Raw genomic sequence first — 21,652 nt, forward strand, 5'->3', positions numbered from 1 at the left:
TTTGTTTAAGAAAAAGTAAGGGAGCCATTGGCACTGGATCTCAAAGTCTATGGAGACAAATAAAGTCTAAGAAGGCTAGAAAAGTGGGGTGGGGTGAGGGGAGGATGGTGCCCAGATTATTAATCTGCCAAACAGGAGATTTTATATTTGATCCTGGAGGTGATAGGGAATCACTAGAATTTATTGATGGGGGGAGGAGTGAGAAGGGGGATTAACATAGATCTGTACTTTAGGAAGATCACTTTGACACTCAACTGAAAGATGAACTGTAGTCAGAAAATACGCCAGGGAGACCAAATAGCAGGCTATGTTGCAGAACTTTAGATATAAAATGATGAAACCCTGCCCTAGAGTTGATGGTAGTATCAGAGAAGAGAAGGGGACATGAGCCAGAGATGATACAAAAATAAAATCAACAAGGCTTAGAAACATTGGATACGGAAGGGGAGAATATGAGAATGAGGACTCGTGGGTGATACCTAAATTGGGGACTAGGAAGAGGATGGTATCATTGATAGTAACAGTGAAAATAGGAAGAAGGGCAGATTTGGGGGTCTGAGAAAGGAAGATAATGAGTTGGTTTTGGATATGTGGAGTTTAAGATAATTATGGGGTATCTAGTTTAAAATGTCCAGTAGGAAGTTGAAGATGTAAGACTCAAAGTCAAAATGATAGGTTAAAGCTAGATAAGTAGATGTGAGAATCATCAGCAAAGGGGTGATAATTAAATCTATGGGAACTGAGAAGATCACCATGTGAAATCATGTAGAAAAGAGAAGCGGGTCTAGGACAGAATCAGGGAGACATCCATCATTAATAGACGCCACCTGAATGAAGAATCAGCAAAGAAAACTAAAGGGGAGCCATATGGTAGGAGATCCATGGTAAAAACAGTGCTGAGGAAACCTGGAGAGAAGAGTGCATCAGGGAGAAGAGAGAGACCATGGCGACAAAAAGGTCATGAAGTAGAAGTATTGAGAGAAGGCTGTTAAACTTGGCAATTAAGAAACCAATGGAAACTTTTGAAGAGACCACTCTTGGTTGGACAATGGCCTGCAAGACGATGGAGTGAAGAGAATGAGAGGAATGGAAGTTGGACTTGCCCTTCTCAAGGAGTTTAGCCAGAAAAGGGAGGAATGATCTGGAACAATAATTAGCAAGTTCTTATTCTTATAAATTTGAATCAAGTCCTTGCAAATGATGCCTTTATTAGAGAAACTTGTTGCAAAGATTCACCTCCTTTTCCCCTGTCCAGTTTACTGTTTTTATGACATTTAATTTGCTTGGCCACTTCTTCAGCTACTTCTCACCAAAATTTCTCCACGTATTTCTCCTTTGGTGAACTCACCAGTTCCCATATAGTCAGTAATGGCCTCTGTACAGATGCCTCCAAATCTCCATATCCAGCCCTATCTCACCCCTAAATTCTAGTCTCATACTGCCTACTGATAGCAGCACCACATTTTCAGTCATTCACTAGATCCAGCATGGAGCTTATCCTTCATTCTTTGCTGTCTCTCCATCCCCTGTATCCCATCAGTTTCCCAGTTTTCATTGCTACAGCCACACACTTCTCTCAAACCCCTCCAAATCCCTCCATTCCTCCCTACTCATACTAAAACCACACCAGTGATGCCCCTGATCATTCCTCAAGTGCTCACTAAGATCCGGCCAAATTGCCCTATTTGACATTGTTCCCCTGTAATATTCCATCTTCCCTTTGGAATGCACTTCCTTGTTTTTTTTCAATTTTTTTTCCAAATTCCTTTTTTATTTTTCAATTCCTAATCCCCTTCAGAATTTTAGTTCTAGCATCACCTCTTTAGGCTTTTCCTGACTCCTTTAATTGTCAAAGCTAACCTCATTCCAAGAAAAAAAATATCTTTTATTTATTCTGTATTTACTTTGCTGTGTACATATTGTTTCTTCTTACTGGAATATAAGCTCCTTGAGGACAAGATCTATTTTTCATCTTGTCATTAAGTACCTGGGGTACAGACGCTTAATAAATGTTGGATTGAATTGAATTGAGTTGCCTTTTAATTGTGCTTTATAAGTTCAGATTTATGTGTGTTAGGAATCAATCAATAAACATTTATTATCTATGTGTGCTGGGCACTGTGATAAGCACTGGGAATGCAAAATCAGACAAAAGGCAGCCCCTGACTTCAAGGAGCTTACAGTCTAATGAAGGAGATTTTATTGTTCAGCCCCACTCTTTGTGACCCCATTGGGGGTTTTCTTGGCTGAGATACTGGTTTGCCATTTCCTTCTGCTCATTTTACAGATGAGGAAACTGAGGCAAACAGGGTTAAGTGACTTGCCCAGAGTCACACAGTTAGGAAGTGTCAGAGGTTGGATTTGAACTCAGTTTTTTCTGACTCCATGCCTGGCTTTCTACCCATTGTACCACCTAGCTACATGAGGGAACATGCAGACAAATACATACAAAATGAGTTCTATAAAGGCTAGATAGGAATTAACTAAGGAAAGGAAGTCACAATAGGAGTTGGGTCTTTTTCAAGGACCGCTGAGCTGAGACGCTCCTAGGAAAACTTAGTTTTAGATTTTGGTAGAGATGATTCTGTGAGCATTCATTCTTCTCAGAGATGGACTGGAGCTTCTTTATGTGATTTCTCTACATCTAATTTTTAATTATTTATTTTAAACATAACTTTTTGTTTTTAAAATTTGAGTTCCAAATTCTTTCCTTTCCTCTAGTCTCCTTCTTCACTTGCTGAGAAGACAAGAAATATGATATCAATTATACATGTGAAATCATGCAAAACTTATTTCCACATTAGTCATATTTTAAAAAGAAAAGCAAGAAAAACAAAGTGAGAAAATTACGCTTCAATTTGCACTCAGAATGCATCAGTTCTTTTTCTGCAGATAGATAGTCTTTTTTCATACATGTCATTTTATTAATTGGAGTAGCCAAATCTTTCACATTGATCATTATAATATTGCTTTTTCTATGCACGTGATCTCCCAGTTCTCCTCACTTCACTTTGTATCAGTTCATATAAGTCTTGCCCTTTTTTTATAAAACCACTTCACCTTGTTATTTTCCATAGCATAAGAGAATTCTGTCATGGTCATGTACCTTAAGCCATTCCCCAATTGATGAAAATTCCCTTGATTTCTAATTCTTTATGACCACAAAAGGAGCTACTAAATATATCTTCATGTCAGATAAAAAGCTGGGATGAAAGATCAAGAAAAATGTGCCACTTGGACCTTTTGTTGGCTCTGCTGCTCTGAAATTTTATTTGAAATTTTATTTTAAAGTTACTTGGATGGGAATGTTGAGAGAGTTCATCTGGGTTGCTTCTAATCCACCTTCTTAATCTTGCTCCAATATTTTTTTTAATTTAATCATGTGATATTATAAATACTTTTCAACTAATATAAAAAGATATTGTCTATTCATTTGTCATTCAACCTGAAATATTTCAGTCAGTTTTTATATGAACAATGGATCCCCTGCCTTGTAAATCTCAGCTGGAATAGAATTAGTACCAGGTTTTTTGTAAATTTATAAATTTAATAAATTCAAAACTTCTTCACTTGGAAGCACTGATTGATGATTAATGACGCTCTGTTGAGAACAGCATGGCTTAAATGTTCAGCCCATTTCCCCAGAATCATGTTTTTATCACTAAACAATGTGGCTACATCAGTACTTAGTAGCTGAGATGTGTCATAGATTTTTAACCCATAAGTAGCCTTTAGGGCATCATAAAAACACTTTGAATTGCTACCATCAGCATAAAACTGAATCCACCTTCATACTGAGCCAAGAATGTTGCATCTCTCTATTTTACTTTACTTTTTTTAAATAATATTTTTTTTATTTTCAAAATATATACAAAGATAGTTTTCAACATTCACTCCTTGCAAAACGTTGTTTCCCAAATTTTTCACCTTTCCTTACCCCCACCCTCTCCCCTAGACAACAAGTAATCCAATATATGTTAAGCACATACAGTTCTTCTCTATACATATTTCCACATTTATCATGCTGCACAAGAAATATCAGATCAAAAAGGAAAAAAATGAGAAAGAAAATAAAAAGCAAGCAAACAACAATAAAAAAGGTGAAAATATTATGTTGTTTTTCACATTCAGTCCCCATAGTTCTCTCTCTGGATGCAGATGGCTCTCTCCATCACAAGTCTATTGAAATCACCTCATTGTTGAACAGAACCACGGGCATCAGAATTGATCATCATATACTAATATTGTTGTTGCCATGTACGATGTTCTCTTGGTTCTGCTCATTTCACTCAGCATCAGCTCATGTAAGTCTCTCCAGGCCTCTCTGAAATCATCCTCCTGATCATTTCTTACAGAACAATAATATTCCATAACATTCATATACCATAACTTATTTGGTCATTCCCCAACTGATGGGCATCCACTCAGTTTCCAGTTCCTTGCCACCACAAAAAGGGCTGCCACAAACATTTTTGTACTTTGCTTTTAATGGAAATAAACACTTTCCTCATAGAGATGGATGAACTATCCTGATGGTAAACACCATGCAGTTCTTGTTTTTCATTTTCATTCAGCTACTTCTGAATTTTCTAATTACTGTAGTCAAATTGATCTTGATGTCTGTGAGAGTTCTGGTCAAGATGAATAAAGGGCAGTTTTATCCGCCAAATCTTTTACAGAGAGCATTCACTTTTCTATTCCACCGTTGCCACAATGCGTTGATTCAAGTTTCCCTCTGAGTTATCTAACAAACTTGTTTATAGTTGGAGAAGCCCTCTCACCTGTTGACATTGTCTTTGGGTAGTTGTCTTGCCTTGGGGCCCCTGCTGCTGCTGAATGAGAATATTTAGCTGGGAGAGGATAAGTCTGTGATTGGTCCAGCACTGTGCAGTTGCTTTCATCACTCTTATATACAGCATTTCTTCTCCTTACAATGACATAGTCTATCAAATGTCCATGTTTGCCATGATGGGATATCCATGAAGTTTTATGGTGCTTAAGGAAACAGAAGACAAAGTTGGTGATGAAAAGGTCTTGGGTAGTAAAGAGCCATGTCCAAACAAACTCTAAGCACTGCACAGAGCCTGCTTTAGCTGCCTTATAGGCACTGGAACAAATTGTTATCATCCACTTGTTCCACCAGGGGAAGTTTATGCTTGACGTAGATGGCCTCCCAACTCATCATTGGGTTTGAGACCCCTCAGTTACCCTCAGTCTGGTTTAGCCCACCTGCCAAGATATGTGACTGCTGCATAGGCAATAATATTTTGGAGACACAGGTGAAAGTTGGGTAAATCAGATAGACACCAAAGGTGGTCGAGCAGCCCTAAAAAGAGTTCAGCAGCCCTCACACCAGAGGTACTGGTCTTCCCTGAACACCCTACATTGTGTGTATGTGTACACACACGTGTGTTTATACACACACATATATATGTGTATATATATATATTCACAACATATATACTACTATACATATAGTACTATATAAATCTATAAAGTAGATATATTTACTTTAGATAGGCAGACTTACTATAAAATACATAGATAGTAGGTAAATATGCATATAATAAACATAACAAACATTAATTCTGATAATATGCACTTTTCCTAACATAGTAACAATGGTTTTATTATTAAAAATATGCACAAAAGTGTATATTCAGCAATATCTAGTAAAAAATTAGTCTTTAATGGTCAAAGGAACTTTATCCCTTATTTCCCATAGATTCGATGTTTCAACATTCAAGTTTTTACTTTTGCTCCATTTTATAGAAACAATAACCTTGTGAAAGTTGAGGATTGACTGGATAGATGATAGATAGACAGACAGACAGATAGATAGATAGATATAGCATATCTATCTACTATATGTTAGATATATATATGTATAGTAAACTATAAGATATACTATATAGTAGATAGATAGACAATATTTATCTATATATTATATGGTATAACTGTATATAGTATACATGTAAGATATGATAGCTATATATAGATAGATAGATCATATCTATAGTATATATCCATATAATATATATGGTATATCTGGAATATATAGTATACTACATCTATAGTAAATATATCTAGTATATAGGATAGATGAAGTATATAGTATAAATATATTAACTATATCTAGTAGATAGAGAGATATACTGTATCTGTAAATATATCTACAGTAGTACATAGTAGTACATAGTAGAGAGTAGATAGTCATATCTGCTATATATCCATACCATATACTATATCTACGATATAGTGGACAGATTTATTATGAATGTGGTATATCTATAGATAGGTGTACTTTATAATAGATGCCAAACAAGACTTTATATTTTGATCTTGGAAGTAAGAGGGAGCCACAGTGGACCTTATTGAGTAGGGGATGGCACCTCGAGACCCAGACTTTAGGAAAAGCACCTGGGCAGGTAAGTGGAGGATACCTGATGAGCTGTCCTAAATTCTGTACTTATGTCCATAGTACCATACACACAGTATGTATATACAAAGCATATCACCTTTTTCAGAATTAATTATCTTAGTGATTGATGGATTCAAAGAATGCCAATCTAACATGTTAGGTATAATTTTATAGATGAAAAAACTTACTCTGAATTGTTTCTTTCCTTGTTATTCATCACAGTCCAGAAGAACCAACTCATTCTTGTTTAAAATCATTGATATCCTATTCCAGATAACAGATACAATTTTGAGAAAACTTACTCTAAATTGTTTCTTTCCTTATTATTCATTGCATCCTGAAGAACCAACTTAATCTTGCTTAAGATGCAATTTAGAGAGAGCTTTAGCTCCAGAATTCGCTTTTCCTAGCAAGAAAAGAAGCATTCACATTTATAGAATGCTTTAAAATTTGTGAGTGGCCCACAACAGCCTTGTGAAGTACATAAACAAGTATCATCATCATCATCATCTTCATTTTACTGGTGACATCACTGTCTTTGAGTCTTTAAGAGGAAAAGTGGTTTGCACATACAATGAGTGAATGTTTGCGGTGGGACTCAGGCCCTGGCCTCCTGACTTTCAAGTCCATGGCCCCATCCACTGGGCTTTTCAGGAAACCTTGACTTTCAAGGTCTGATATAAGGAAAGCCAATCTGTTATTTAACAGAAATCCCCACTGTGTAAATATGTGTCTGTGACTTTATTACATAAATAAAAGCTACTTTTTTAAATGAAAAGGACATATACCTTTTTTAAAGCAAATTCTCAATTTTCTAAATTCATAATTGAGTCCCTATATTATCATCTCAAACTAATTTAGATTGGGAAATTAAGGATCTTGGTCTTCATTGGTCAAAGCAGGTAACAGATAGGAGAGTCTTCTCTTGAATTCCTATTAGAATCTTTGGCACTGTGTACAGAGGAAACAAGATGACCAAAAACTGGAAGAGTATAGGAAGAAGATTGCAAGTTACCAAGGAATATTGATGAGAACATAGGGAACAGTGAAATACTTGTAATTTAGAGAGCCAAGGTGAAAATATAGATATTAAATTGAAATTAAGCACATTTACATTCCACACTTCTGAGTTATAGATTTTTTTTTTTTATTAAACTGACTGTAATATATACAATATGGCTTGGGTTGGGATTCACTGGCATTGGGGTGGGGGGGAGGAGAGGAATTTCATGTTCTATCTCTTGTGGACTTATTGAAACAAAGACTGACTTCCATAAAACTGCCAGATTCAAGGACCTTCTTATTCAAATGACAGAAAAAAAAGTTAGGAAAGAAAAAAATAAAAAAGAAGAATTAAGCCAAGATTGAAAAGAGACTCTTTTGGAAGAAATGGCCTATGAAGCTGTATTTAAAAAGCAAACAACTTTTTTTCTGAATGTTTGTCAATTAAGTGACAGAACTTGATGGAAGAGGTGGAGGCAGTGAACCAAAACTTCAAACATACTTTGAAGAAGAGTCTTTCCAGTAGCTCGATATCCACGTTCTGATCTTCCGCCTGCTTTTTCTTGATTCCCTTCTCTCAACCCCTTTCCTATTTTATTTGTCTTCCTTTGAAATTTATCTGCCCTCCAAAATCCAAAGTGTCAGTTAGTTAATGAAAGCAAAAAAGGTCAATTCCATTATATAATTGGAACGTTCTATTTTGTACATTTTAAGCTACTTATTCTAACAAATGAATAATTCTAATGGCAGAAAAAAATTGGGGAATAATGTTCCAGTGGGAGAGAGAAATGAGAGGAAGGGGGTCTTTTTGGCTCCTTTGAAACCCCAATGCATAGCCCCATGTGTATATTATGCACATTTACACCTGCCATCCTGTTTTCTGACATGGAACACATCTATTATAAGAGATAATTTGGCATTATTTTTGCAACATGATGTGATTACAACTCTAGATTATATTGTATATATATATATATATATATATATATATATATATATATATACATATACATATACACATATGGTAAAAATTTGCGAGTTGATATGTAAAATTTATATCATTGTAATAGATCGATGCGATTGCTATATTAACAGATTATTTTTCTAGTTGCATTTAGAATTTAGAATTACAGAATGAAAAGCTCCTTTGATGGTGGTTGCTGTCCATGTAGAGGTGCTGTCTATAATACTTTGTGATGGCTCTCAGGGATTGAGTGTTTTGTGGTAATGCTGATCAATTTTATTTTTCTTTTTTAATCTCTAATAGAAAGGAAGTTCTTTAACCTTTCAGTTTTTAAAATGTAATGATTAAATCTGGGGAGATCTGGATTTTTTACATGTTAGTCTCATATTGGTAAGCTTCTTTTTTCATTGTTATCTACATATATCTTTTTGTTTTGTTTTGTTTGTTGGTTTTTTATTATAATAACTTTTTATTGACAGATACATATATCTTTTTGATATTTTTATTTTATTCTGCACTTAACACCAAAAGGCAGGGGGAGCATTTTCATATGCAAAGTAAAACAAAAAAAAAAATGACTAAAACCAAATCTGTGAATTTCTGTTATATATAGCTTCTTTTCTTAAAGGCAGTGTAATAAATTTAACATATTATTTTCAAAACTATCTGGTTTGCCTATGTTTCCTTGTGCTTGTCCCTCAATTCTTCTGTCAACATTTTCTTTTAAACACTTCCATGATACTCTTATCTTCTTAGCATTATTACTGATCTGCCTCTTTCCTCCAACCCCCTCTCCACTGAATAAAAGAGAAACAAAACTTTCATAACAGTTATTCATAATCACACAAAACTAATCTATATCCTGGCCATGTTTAAAAATGTATGTCTTGTTCTTCATGTTCTCTCAGGAGTTGTGTAGCTTGCTGCATCATTGGCTCTCATAAATGTACGTCATAGCATTGATTAGAGGTCTTAAATCTTATGAAATTGTTTACATTGTTGTAGTAATTTATAAATTATTCATGCTCTGTTCACTTCACTTTGCATCAGTTTGTGCAGTTCCTCTGAAACTGTCCCAGCCCAAACCTCATTTGCTTATTGTTTGGGTTTTGGTGGCTCTGAGTCAGTGTAAATTGTAATTATTTCTGTTCTGGCAGAGTTTTGCCCAGGTGAGGCAAACTAAACCATCTTTTGCCTCAGTTCTTACCTTGCCTTTAATTACTGAATGGGATTTGCCTCAGACAAACTGAGACCTTAGAAAGCCTTTAGCTCAAAAAGTCCAAAGTCTCCCACTGCATCCAGAACTGTCCCTTGTCATCCTGATCTGTGTCTTGCCACAGGACTTGAATGACCATCCAAGTCAATTGCAGTCAAGATATCTCCCTCCTGATGCCATTGGTGCTCTTTGAGAATGAAGGACAAACAACTATCTCTGAAATCATCCCTTTGCCATTTCTTATAGCACAATAATATTCCATTAAATTCATAGACCACCTGTTCAGTCATTCCTTAGCGGATTTATGTCCCCCTTGCCTTTTTCTAGTCCTTTGCTATACAAAACAAAAAGAGCAGTTACTAATATTTTTGTACCTTATGAGTCCTTTCCTCTTTCCTTGATCTCTTTGGTCTGTAAACTCAGTAGTTACCCCTGTATATCTCAGTCTTAGTATTCGATCCTCTTTGTACAGCATTTATGTATGTTGCATGTTTTGGGTTATATGTGCATTACTTTGAAAATTCAAAGAAAAAAGACTGATAAAAGCAAAGGGTCAAGTCAATGCACTATGATAAGTGTTGGGAATGCAAAGAAAAGGAAAAACAGTCCCTCTCCTCAGAAGGTAAGATTTTAGCTGAGAAGGAAGCTGAAACAAAGGGCAGGAGAAATCCCTGCATGGGAGGCAGCCAGTGAAAATACATGAAACCAAGAGATGAACTGCCTTGGGTGAAGAAGAGTAAGGAGTCCAATTATATTAGATCATAAAATACATAGAGGGGAAGAAATAAGAATATTGGAAAGGCAGGAAGGAGGCAGTTAAAAAACTCTTCTGATAAGATGAAAAATAATTCTGTGATAATTTGGGTATTGCCACCTGTAAAGGAAAACATTTCAAATTTATTTCGTTCCCAAGTGGTTCATTAAAACATCAAACATAGACAGAATTGAACCAGCTACACCCAGTGAAAAGAACTCTGGGAAATGATTATGAACCACTACATAGAATTCCCAATCTCTCTATTTTTGTCCGCCTACATTTTTTATTTCCTAGACAGGTTAATTGTACACTATTTCAAAGTCCTATTCTTTTTGTACAACAAAATAACTGTATGGACATGTATACATATGTTGCATTTAACATATATTTTAACATATTTAACATGTATTGGTCAACCTGCCATCTGGGGGAGGGGTTAGGGGGAAGAAGGGGAAAAATTAGAACAAAAGGTTTTGCAATTGTCAATGCTGAAAAATTACCATGCATATATCTTGTAAATAAAAAGCTATTTAAAAAAAACCACTTTCTAAACAACAACAAAAAAACCATAGATAGAATACAGTTTGATTTTTTTCTTATTTCTCAAAGACTATTTTTAAATGATGAAAAATACCATATTGAAAAATAGTTGGGCAGTCTCATGTTTTTGGCCAGCTTAATGATTCAATTGTATTGTCTGCATAATTGATATAATCAGCTGTGCAGAAATTATTTATTTAAAAATCTAATGAGAGTCTCCCTTTTAGATATAGCTTCATTTATATCTGTAAATATGTCTATCTATACCACATGAATATAGAAATTCTGGGATTTTTCATTTCTTCTGTCCTCCAAGTAATGAGATACTTATAATACTTGAGGGACAAAAATGGGGCAAAAAAGAAATATAATTTTTTTTCTGTGTAGTTTACCTTTTGTTTGTTGCAAAATCTATGTTCTGTTAAAATATGGAATAAAAATATCACAGGAAAGAAAGAGACAAGACTTCTTTTCTTGCCATTCTGACACACTTGGCTTTGAAACAGCTTAAATGTTTCAGCAATTTAGAATTCAATTGAATTGTGGTTTTCAGTACTCTGGAAACTTCATTAATATAGTTTTGCATTTGGCAATGATATTAATCCATGAAACAACTTTAAAATCTACTATGCATCATTAAATTCATTTAATACTTCATAATAGGTATTTAAATAAGTTTAACTACCCCATATTTTCTGGAGAACTTGGTTCTTATGAACTGCAAAGCAATTTATTTTTAAAATGTTGCCTCAAGGTTGATTTTAATTCAGACACTTACTGGAATTGTATCAGGAAGCTCTGTCTCAGAGTTATAACATTATAAGTTCAGTCTTTTTGAAAGATGGAATTTTTGTTCTTTGAGATACTTGAGATACTGGAAAATATTTTAAAATTATCAAAGGAGGTATCTGAGCCAATATGGTCAACATGGCATTAACATTCTCAAAGCTGCCATGATTTTCACTGGAAATGTTTTAATTACTGGAGAACTATTAAAGAGACGTCATTGTCTGAACCATACCTACATTGGTACTGTCATGTCATTGTAGCAGGGATTAATTAGAATGGAGTATATCATATTGAGCATACAAGAGATAAGTCTACATAGTTCTTCCATACCAGATTATTAAGCTTCCCTGGAAACTTCCAGGGATATGAATGGCTCATTGTTGAAGGATCCCCTCTCTGGAATGGCTGAAAGTAGCCTTTGGTGTTATGGGTAGAGAAATGGTTAAATTGCTTCAGGGAGCATCAGTAGACTGGAAAGAAGGGAATCTTCCTTCTGGCTTGTGCTTCCATGCTCTCTTCAGAAAGTGAAGGGAGTAAGAGTCCCTTTCTGTGTTTTCCTGTGAGGGCTTGGGAGAAGAATGGGAGGCCTCTCTCACCCCCACAGAAATGGCGGCTGAGAGCACTGTCACCGTAGACAGCGCCTGACAGCACTGTGGACAATTGGCCAACCCATGTGATCCTGTTCCTGAACATCAAACCCAGGTGGGACATTTCCCATCTTGGAGGTTACCCCAGGATCATAATAGGAAGAGACCTCCGGGGTATTCTGTACCAATCACCTGTTTCACAGATCAGGTTAAAGACTGGGACAGGGTTATATTCCCAAGGCCATATGCACGTTGTAAATGGGAAAGGTAGGACTGGAATTAGTCTTTCCACTCCAGGGTCCGTGTGTTTTATCCATTCTGCCACAGAATTTGGGAGCTTCTAGGGATTTAATTGTTATTTGCTACACTTTGGGAGGAATTCTTGGTCATCAATAGATTTCTTGAAGATAATCACGGTCACATCAGACCCAGCTAGCAGATTCATGGGCTGGGAGGAAACTGAGCAGAACTAAAGTAAAGTTGATTCCTTGTTGATTGAACAGACCCACAGAGTGTTTCATGTTTTGATATTTCAAATATCAGCCTCTAGGAATGGAATAATACCATTTATATATATATGTGTGTGTGTATAATATATATATATATATATATATATTATATTATATATATAGTATATATAATACTTTTGCTGCCTGTTGAAAGTCTTTATGGGGGGGCACATGTGATTCTTTTGTCTTAAACAGTAATTGTGTGTAGAGGAAATAGCCGTCCTTATCTGATTTGTTGCTGCATCCTAAAGGGTCTACTGGGCCTTTCTATCTCACTTGAAGTTAAAAGTTCCTATGTGAGCAGCCCCTCCTTGTTAGAATGTTAGCTCCATGAACTATCTAGATTTTTTTTTTCTATTCTTTAGTGTTTACTGTCATACTTTGTGCATAGTAAACAATTAATGCTTTTTGTTTAATTTATTTATTCATCTATATTGTACACAAAGTGTTATTCTAATTCCTTTAAGGGGGGGTCCTAAATGTGAGCCAAACCCAAACTTTAAATGGTTCTCACTGGGGTTTGTGAGTTAAATATAGGAGTGGGAATAGAGGAAAAGCTTGAATTCTTTCTAGACAACCTGGCTTCCCTCAGTACTGAACCCAGTTTTATTTAAGTTCAGATTTGAAAGGGATCTCTCCTCCATTGGAAAAATGGGAGAGCAAGCAACTAAACCTCCCTGGGCCAAGCAGCAGACATGCATTTATTGCATCATCACAATTGTTTACATTATAATGGAGATACTTGGTGAGAGAAAGATAGTAAAAGAAATATTGGAAAAAAATCCTATTTTGGCCCAAATAAAGTCTATTAAATGGATTTGATTTCCTTTTCTGTGTTATCATAATAATCCTAGAAGTTTTGATGTGTTCCTGTATGGGTCTTCATGAATATTCATAACCTAGAAGACCTACCCATCAAACAGTTTAAAGGTATTTAAATTGCCCTCAGCAGTTTGATAATAATGACAATTTAAATTCTGGATACTCTAGGTCTCTAGGTACACCAGCCTTTGAGAGGAAATTAGCATATTATTCAATAAATTTGTTTAACAATAACTTTGTCATTCCTTTCTATTTTTTATCATTCTATTTTTATCATTTCTTTCTATTTTAGATATGGTTCTTAACATTGTGTTTATTACTTTTATTTTCAATTTTCCAAAGGAAGAATTTTTCCAAAAGAGAAATAATAGTGATTTTTTTTCAATTAGATCAAGGGGGTTAGTTTTAGCTAATATTTTGGAATATTTTAATTCAATTCAACATATGTATATTTATTGAGTGTCTCTTATTTAGCTAGAACTATATTCTACTTTAGAGAAAATCTATTTTTAACTTTATCCTTTCCCTGCCAGATATTAAGAAGGAGATGCTTGACAGGAAATCACCAGACAATGAAGAATATTTCTGGCACCTTTCTTCGAATGCTCTTTTCTCGGAATTTCTGGACTCCACAGACAGAAATTATGTTATTAGCATATCAGCCAAACTTTCAGCAGAAGAAATACCAGCGGTAAGAGTAGGAAAGATGGAGCAAAGGTGAAATTGAACACTGGTAATATGTTATCTTAAAAGGAGATTTAGTGCTCTGAAAAAGTAGCAGATTTCCCCTAAAGACTGCTCTTGTTTATGCCAATTTGAAGGCATTTGACTTTTCTTTGTCTTCCAGTACCCACTTAGATTTATAGGATGTTAAAGAGTCAAAGGACCTTACATTTGATTTTGTCTAGCCTTATTTTACAGATGAGGAGACTGAGGTAGTATCTTGCTCAAGGCTGCAGAGCTATTTAGTGGTAGAGCCAAGTACAAATCATGGTTAGCTACTTCTAATCCAGAATTTGTTCCTCTGTACCAAATCTGATACCTCAATAGTACCAAGTGTAGGAAAAGGGGGTGCAATCTTATATTTTAGAAGACTTATTTATATGTATGACATGTTATCATAGCAATATGCCATGTGTGATATGTATGGTGCAAGACATATATGTTATGTTGTATGTGATTCTTGTGATATACATATAGCATTATATATAGATGTTAAAATTAAAATTACATATAGATGTTAAAAACACATCACTTATTATCCTAGATCAGGTACTTTAGTACCAGCAAGAATGGATGCATTAAGCATTTATTTTTAAAAAGCTACAATGAAATAAGTGGTATCCAAAAAATGTTCTGAGAAAAGTTACTTTTTTATTTAGTGATAATTTACTATATTTTCCCAGTGCAGTGGAAGTTTTTCCATGCAATAGGAAAAAATAAAACATTGACCTAAGGTGTTCAGAGACATGAGTCCTAGCTCTCCATTTAAGTAGCCCTCTGACCTTGGCTGACTCATTTAACTTGAACTTGTTTCCTCAACTTTAAAATAAGGATAATAACTGTCCAGGGCAGTTGTGAGAACCAAATGAAATAACATTTGTAAAGCAGTTTATAAAACATAAAATAGAGTCACAGAATTTCAAAGTTGGAAGGAACTCAAGTTCTCAACTCATCTACCAAGAATCCATTCTACAAATCCCTTGGGAGGTGACCATGATCCTTTTCTGGAACACATTTAGTAAGGGGGAAATTCCCAGTATGTTATGAGAGTTATGAATTTTTTTTCTTTCTATCAAGCATAAATTTATCTCTTTACAATTTCCACCCTTGATTCTATGCTCTGACACCAAAAGAATAATTCTAATCCTTCATCATTTCAGCTCCTCAAATATTTGGCAGCTATCGTATCTGCTCTAAGTCTCCTTTCCTCTAGATTAAGCATAATTCTCTTGTGTGTGTGGCGTGATATTGAGAACATTCACCATCCTCACTGCCTTCCTTTAGATGCTTGCCTATTGATCATTATACCTCTTTAAATGGGGTACCCCAAACTGAACAGAATATTCTTGAGTGTGATCTGACCAGGACCAAGTACAACTGTCTATCATGTGTGCTGGACACTATGCCTCTGTTAATGTGAATTCTTAATTAACATATCATACTATTACCCTCCCACACACTCAACTTTTAATTCACTAAAGCCCCCATATTTTTTCAAATATCTTCTTAGTTTGTTTTTCTATTTTATACATATAATGTTGATTTTTCAAAATCCAAAGATTTACTTTGGGGTTCAAGTAACATAAACCATTATAATGAGAATAGTCTATGAATTTGAAAAGAAAAGAAAATTGCCTGAGGGGGTCTGACCTATTTCTTGTGGTCATAAATTAGTTAGCCAATATGAGTTAGTATTAAGTGTCAACCTTGATTGAGAGTTAAAATTGTAGGGCAGTGTCACTTTCCCTTTTCAAATGCATTTTTTGATAATTATCATAAAATGCTCTTCCACTGATGTCCTGCTCTAATGCCTCATCATGGTATAGAAGGTAACACTCACAGGTAGATCAGGGAATCCCAAATTCTAGCAGGTGGCCCTTATCAGTCAGGTTAAAACTCTTTAGTCCTGGCCACTCAACAGCCCGAATATCAAGGGCCAACTTCAAAATGCTTGTCTCTATGATCAGAAGGTTGACAATGCAGTAATGAAAAAGTAATTATGGCACATCCCGAAGGCAATCTATTATTGATAAAGAGGAGGACTTGTTTACCTGATTGGTGAAAAAGAGTATCTAATACTCTGATGAAATCATGGATCTTCAGAAGTCGTGTTGTATTGTGGAATAAAACACCAAATTTGGCCAGTGTACAAGAGAAGGTAAGTGCTTGCAGATGGCACAAGAGCCTGTGACCAGAGCTCCAGACACTGTTCATTGGTGCTGAGGGTCACAGTCCTCCACAATCATAGTTGAGAACTTGTTGGATTATATAGGACCGGTCAGAGCTTGTGTTTTTCCCTGATACATTTGAAGATTCCTCAGTCTCTTCCTTTCTAGGATAAAGCATTAGATTTTTAGTGTAGTGTAATCTGTCCAGAGAACCTTCCCACTCACTGAAAACAACTGTTCTGTGATGGAATCTGGTGGCTTTCGGAGGGGGGATAGGGAGGAAAATGGAGCCCTGATCTTGCTCTCCCTCTTAACATTGTCACATAGGTGAAATCAGATTAATATAAACATTCAGGAAGCCTTGAGTGGGAAAAGAGATTGCAGCCTCTACAGTGTGCACTTGCACAGGCTGAACGCTGTCCTAAAGTTTTTCTTGATAAAGGATTGGTATAGAACATCAAAGAACTTCAGATTTTTTTTACAAAAAAAAAAACTGTTAATAAGATACTTGTTTAATATTTTCCAGTTCCAGTTCTAACACTACAGCACTGTGTAACCTTGCACAAGTCTACCTTTCTACATATCTGTTTTCTCAATGTCATAATTCACAATTATATTATGGCTTTTTACATTTTGCAGATGAGGAAACTGAGGCTTATAAATGGTGAATGACTTGCCCAGAGTCACAGTTAGTAAGTGTTGGAGCCATGATCCAAACTCAGGCCATTTGACCATAAGATGAGTATTCTTAGCCTGGTATCATATGGGAAATTCCCAAAGATTTCTAAGGCACTCAGCAATCCTGCGATTCTTTGATAACAGTGGTCCATACCTCCTTAATGTTAGAGTCACTGATTTGAGTACTCTAAGGCAGAAGCTTCAAACTCAAGGCACAGTTGTGGACTCAAAAACTCCAGAAGCTTCAACCAAATTAAGATGTAATAGGGAAATAAACATTTAAGAAAATTTAAAATATAATACAACATAAATAATGCCAATTTGTGATTTTCTAAGTCAATATGTCTCAGCAAGAATCGGTTTCTATTTGAGTTTGACACTACTTCCCCAAAGAATGCCACGATTTTTATAACTTAAGAGGATTTTCCCATCCCCATGTAGTTTAAAAAAAAAAAAAATTCACAAAGAGGTTCAGAGGACAGCACATATGTATAACTCCTGAATGTCTTCTCCCATGTAGAATTCCCAGGATCCCCATCTGGGCCTTGTCCTGGGAAGACCATGTAGCATTTCCTTCTCTGTTAACCGATTTTTACTGAATAAGAAGCATTTCCTTAAATAAAACTTATCTGAAGTTTTTCAGCAGCCCCCATACCATTATCAAGGCAGTGACACTGAAACAGAGACCTAGAAATAAGAGACAGAGTTAACACTGGGTTCTCCTGAGTTCTTTGATCTACCCTGTCTCCAGCTTTTGGAATGAGCTCTTTGGTCACTGTCTCCAGCTCTTGAAGTCCTCCCAGTTCCTTCACTCTGGAGCCTCAGACTGGGCTCCTGCAGCTGAGTCACTTTTCCATGCAAAGAACATCTCTGATTTGTTTCTCATCCATTACCCGAAAGTTACAATTTCTTTGAAAGCTCATTTCTTATAGGAATCCTGGTTAAACTCATGTGTTTCCCTGTGGTTTCTGCACTGGTCACGTTTTGCAGGTTTGGATTTCTGCAAAGTATCAGAGTATTTGTTTGGATTCTTCCCAAAGCTGTTGATATAGGGTTTGAAGAAGTGCATTCAGATATGTCAAAGGGACAGGTACTCTTGCATAATCTATTTCTCATACCAGAGGGTTTCAGCCCCAAAACGTGGCTGAGCTCTGCATTCAGGACCCCATTGCACCTCTCTTTTCCGAATGTATTTTTCCATATCGTGTTATTAAACCATTTGCAAAAAGAGAGATATTCATTGCACACAGATTTCATGTACTTTCAAAACATAATTTTGGAGAATGAACCCTCTTTTCCTTAATATGTCTATGAACAGCAACTAACTGGCACCTAGCAATGGAATATCACACTCTAGTCAACTTCAGGGGAGACTTGGACTTCTCATGTGATAGGAATGGAGAGTTTCCCACATTCCAGCACAATCCTTCTGTGGATTCTTGCAAGGAGGCCCAATAAGGACCTCGTTTGGAAAACATTTGGGGACAGCCAAAATTAAGATGAAGGGCAAACCATAATCTTGAATCAGGAGAGTAAGTAAGTAGCCTTGATGAACACCTTTGGGCCACTGGCACAGAATTATACAATTCAAAGTCATTGCTCAGCGAACATAGCAAATTCTCCTTTTATTAGTTGCCGTCAGAATCAAAAATTCAAACTTGTAACATCAGGATGTAGCACAGCTGATCTCCATGTCTCCATGGTGACAGTTCTCCTTATCTCCAATGGAGGTGACTGTGTAATGTGTCCCAGCAAGGTATGGCTCCCAATCTCAGATCCTAGCATGTTGCTAGGACCATTGCTGGGAAGAAGGGACAAAGTCTGCTCTGACTTTGGTCCATCCTTCTCCTGTCTTGGAGACTGTTAGCCCACTGTTAGGTCCTTGCTCTGCTCTGCACAGAGGTAGCCAGTTTGAAAGACTACTTATTAAGTAATGAGAACAAATCTTACAACCTAATTCTCTGATTTTATGAGGGGTTTTTTTTGGTTGTATTTGGTGGGGGTGGAAAATACTATCTGTATGGGGTAGCATTATATACTAGGGCACTGAGGTGTGACTGGCTGAAAGAATGTGATCAACAGGAACCCATGGATATATTTAGTAAAAGTGAAATAAAATATAGCATTGGTAAAATCTCCTCCCATGTGCTGAAGCTATCCTGAAAAATTCTATGACCCACACCTGCCAGGGAATGTGTCACACTTTGCTGTTGCCTTGTTTTTGCCTGGCCTTTTTTTCTTTTTTAAACTTACAGATTCAATGGTGTCTAAAGCTACAAGTCCTCATGGGGCATAATCACATATTATTATTGTCCCTAAAAGAGAGATTTTTATCTAAGAACTCAGAGGTGATGTGCAGATGGTGCTACAAAACAATAGAACTAACATCCCTTGTTAAGAACTGCCTAAGAGCAACTTGAAAAAAAAAAAAAAAGACTGGAGAGAAAATACTGAGGTTTCAGCAATGCACTAAGTTATGACTTTTCTGACATAACTGGTTGTATTTATTTTTGGCACAGATTGTAGGGCCTAAGTCAACTTTTACCAAGTTACTTACTTCTATTGAAAAGTAGTGCTTTAAATGGTACAGAAAGATAGAAATAACAGCACTTGACTTTTTCTTACAGTTTGATTGCTTGAAAATTTTCCTTTCTATGATGACAGAAATTGATTTAAAGAAATAGTAGAACTTTGGGAATTGTTTTTAGAGACCAGCTCTGTAGTAAAGAGCAAAATCATTTAATCAGTTAATTTTCCTCATCACATGCTGTTCTCTTGTCCTGGGGTATCTTTCTCAGGAATAAGTAAGAGTATGATTACTTTCAAACAATCAAATAATTCTTTTTCAAATCATTTCCCTCCTTTCCTTCATAATTGCTCCAAACTCATGTCCCTGATACCTTTCCAGATTGTATTTAAGTCTGATCACACTTCATCTTTTGTTCTTTGCATTTCCATTATTAGTTAATACCTACGTTTTCCCTGACCCTACCTTTCTTTTGCTCTCCAGTTCCTCTCAAGTAAAAATTATTTTATCCTCTTCAAATATTCTTTTAGCACCATCTATCAAATACCCGTATCACATTCTACTTTGTATCATACTTATGTGTGAACACACCTCATCTCATACCAGCTTGTACATTTTGGGAGAACAAAGACTTTATTCCTCGCCATCTTTTCTATTCCCAGTTCTTTGCACATATCACACACTTGTAAATGCTTTTAAAATTGAATTAACACAATTTTTCCCTGAGGCTTATGGGAGTCCTTTAATACATTTATGATTATAGCTCATACATATGCTTACTGACCATTCATTCAAAAATATTTGTGAAAGATTCTACTCTATTCAGAATATTGAAGGAAATTTAAAGGAAGTTCTTTAAAGGAGCTTGCAATATAATAAGGGAAGTGTACTGATAACAATAAATTAAATATGGGAATAGCACTTAAGTGCATTAGAAAAGGCTATAATGCAAATTCCCAAGAGGAAAAGATAAGTCCTTACTAAGGAGATTAGGGAAGGCTTCACAAAGAAAGTAGCATCTGAGGAGGATTTGTGAGGATGGGTAGGATTTCAACAAGAGAAAATGAGACTTAGGCCTTTATAGGAAACTTTGGGGGCACAAAGGCATTCCTGTTTTGTGAGTATATATTTCTCATTTTGATCCACCTTATCTGGTCTATTATATATTCCTTGGCACATCTTGGCACAAAAATGCCTCATATATCTTTGTAAATCCTTAGTAAGTATAATTGACTTGAGGAATTCTTTTATTATTTTTTTTTCCTTCCCATTTCCTCCTCTTCTTAATTCTTGTTCTTCCTCTAATGGCCTGTGTCTCCTTCCATTCATTCACATCATGCATCTTTTTCTTCTTTCTTTGATCTCCTTGATGGTGGGCCTAGTAGAATACTGGGTCAAAAGATATGCATGTGCTTTTAAAAATATGAATATAATTGTGATCATACTTTTTGCCTAGGAAATCATTTCTATGCAGAAACGTCGTGATTCAGCTCGGCAGGCCCTAATGGGAAAGATTCCTCCAGATTACACTATCCTGTTTCAAAGGTAAAGTATAATTTTGTAGCAAGTAAGTTTTCAATCTATACATTTTTGTCATTTTTTTGAATTTTCAGTGTTCATTTATATCATTTCTCCCTTAAATTACCATTAAAAAAAATGAAAAATCTCTCTACAGGACATTATATTGTCAAATCACTCCAATTTTCATACAGCCATATTCCTTTTTAAAATTTCTCACTATTCTGTAATATAACAAATATGCTTTTATAAAAGAATGATAGAGATAGATATAATAGGTTACAATTTTGTCTATGAAGTTTAGTTTAACAAGCTCCATTATTCTTTAAAGAAGAAAAGAGTCTTTTTCAGTTAACAGGAGAAAACCAAATTTCCATATTCTTCTTTATTCTCTGTACAACCCCACTTTCCAGAATTAGAAAATCAATGAA

At 35.6% G+C, this 21,652-nt stretch overlaps 1 protein-coding gene across 3 annotated transcripts in view; it reads left to right on the top strand.

Annotated features, from left to right (window-relative positions):
- The window catches only part of LRGUK (leucine rich repeats and guanylate kinase domain containing), a 143,399-nt gene that overhangs the window by 71,966 nt on the left and 49,781 nt on the right, over positions 1 to 21,652 (top strand). For 2 of the 3 annotated variants that reach the window (XM_031939086.1, XM_031939085.1), the window contains exons 16-17: positions 14,141 to 14,298; positions 21,160 to 21,248. In XM_031939086.1, coding sequence (XP_031794946.1) covers positions 14,141 to 14,298; positions 21,160 to 21,248 — 247 coding nt within the window. Of the gene's footprint in view, positions 1 to 14,140; positions 14,325 to 21,159; positions 21,249 to 21,652 lie in introns of all 3 variants that reach the window. The other variant, XM_031939087.1, reaches the window with a different exon arrangement.

Source organism: Sarcophilus harrisii, chromosome 5 (assembly GCF_902635505.1).
Source record: "Sarcophilus harrisii chromosome 5, mSarHar1.11, whole genome shotgun sequence".
NCBI classification, from domain to species: domain Eukaryota; kingdom Metazoa; phylum Chordata; class Mammalia; order Dasyuromorphia; family Dasyuridae; genus Sarcophilus; species Sarcophilus harrisii.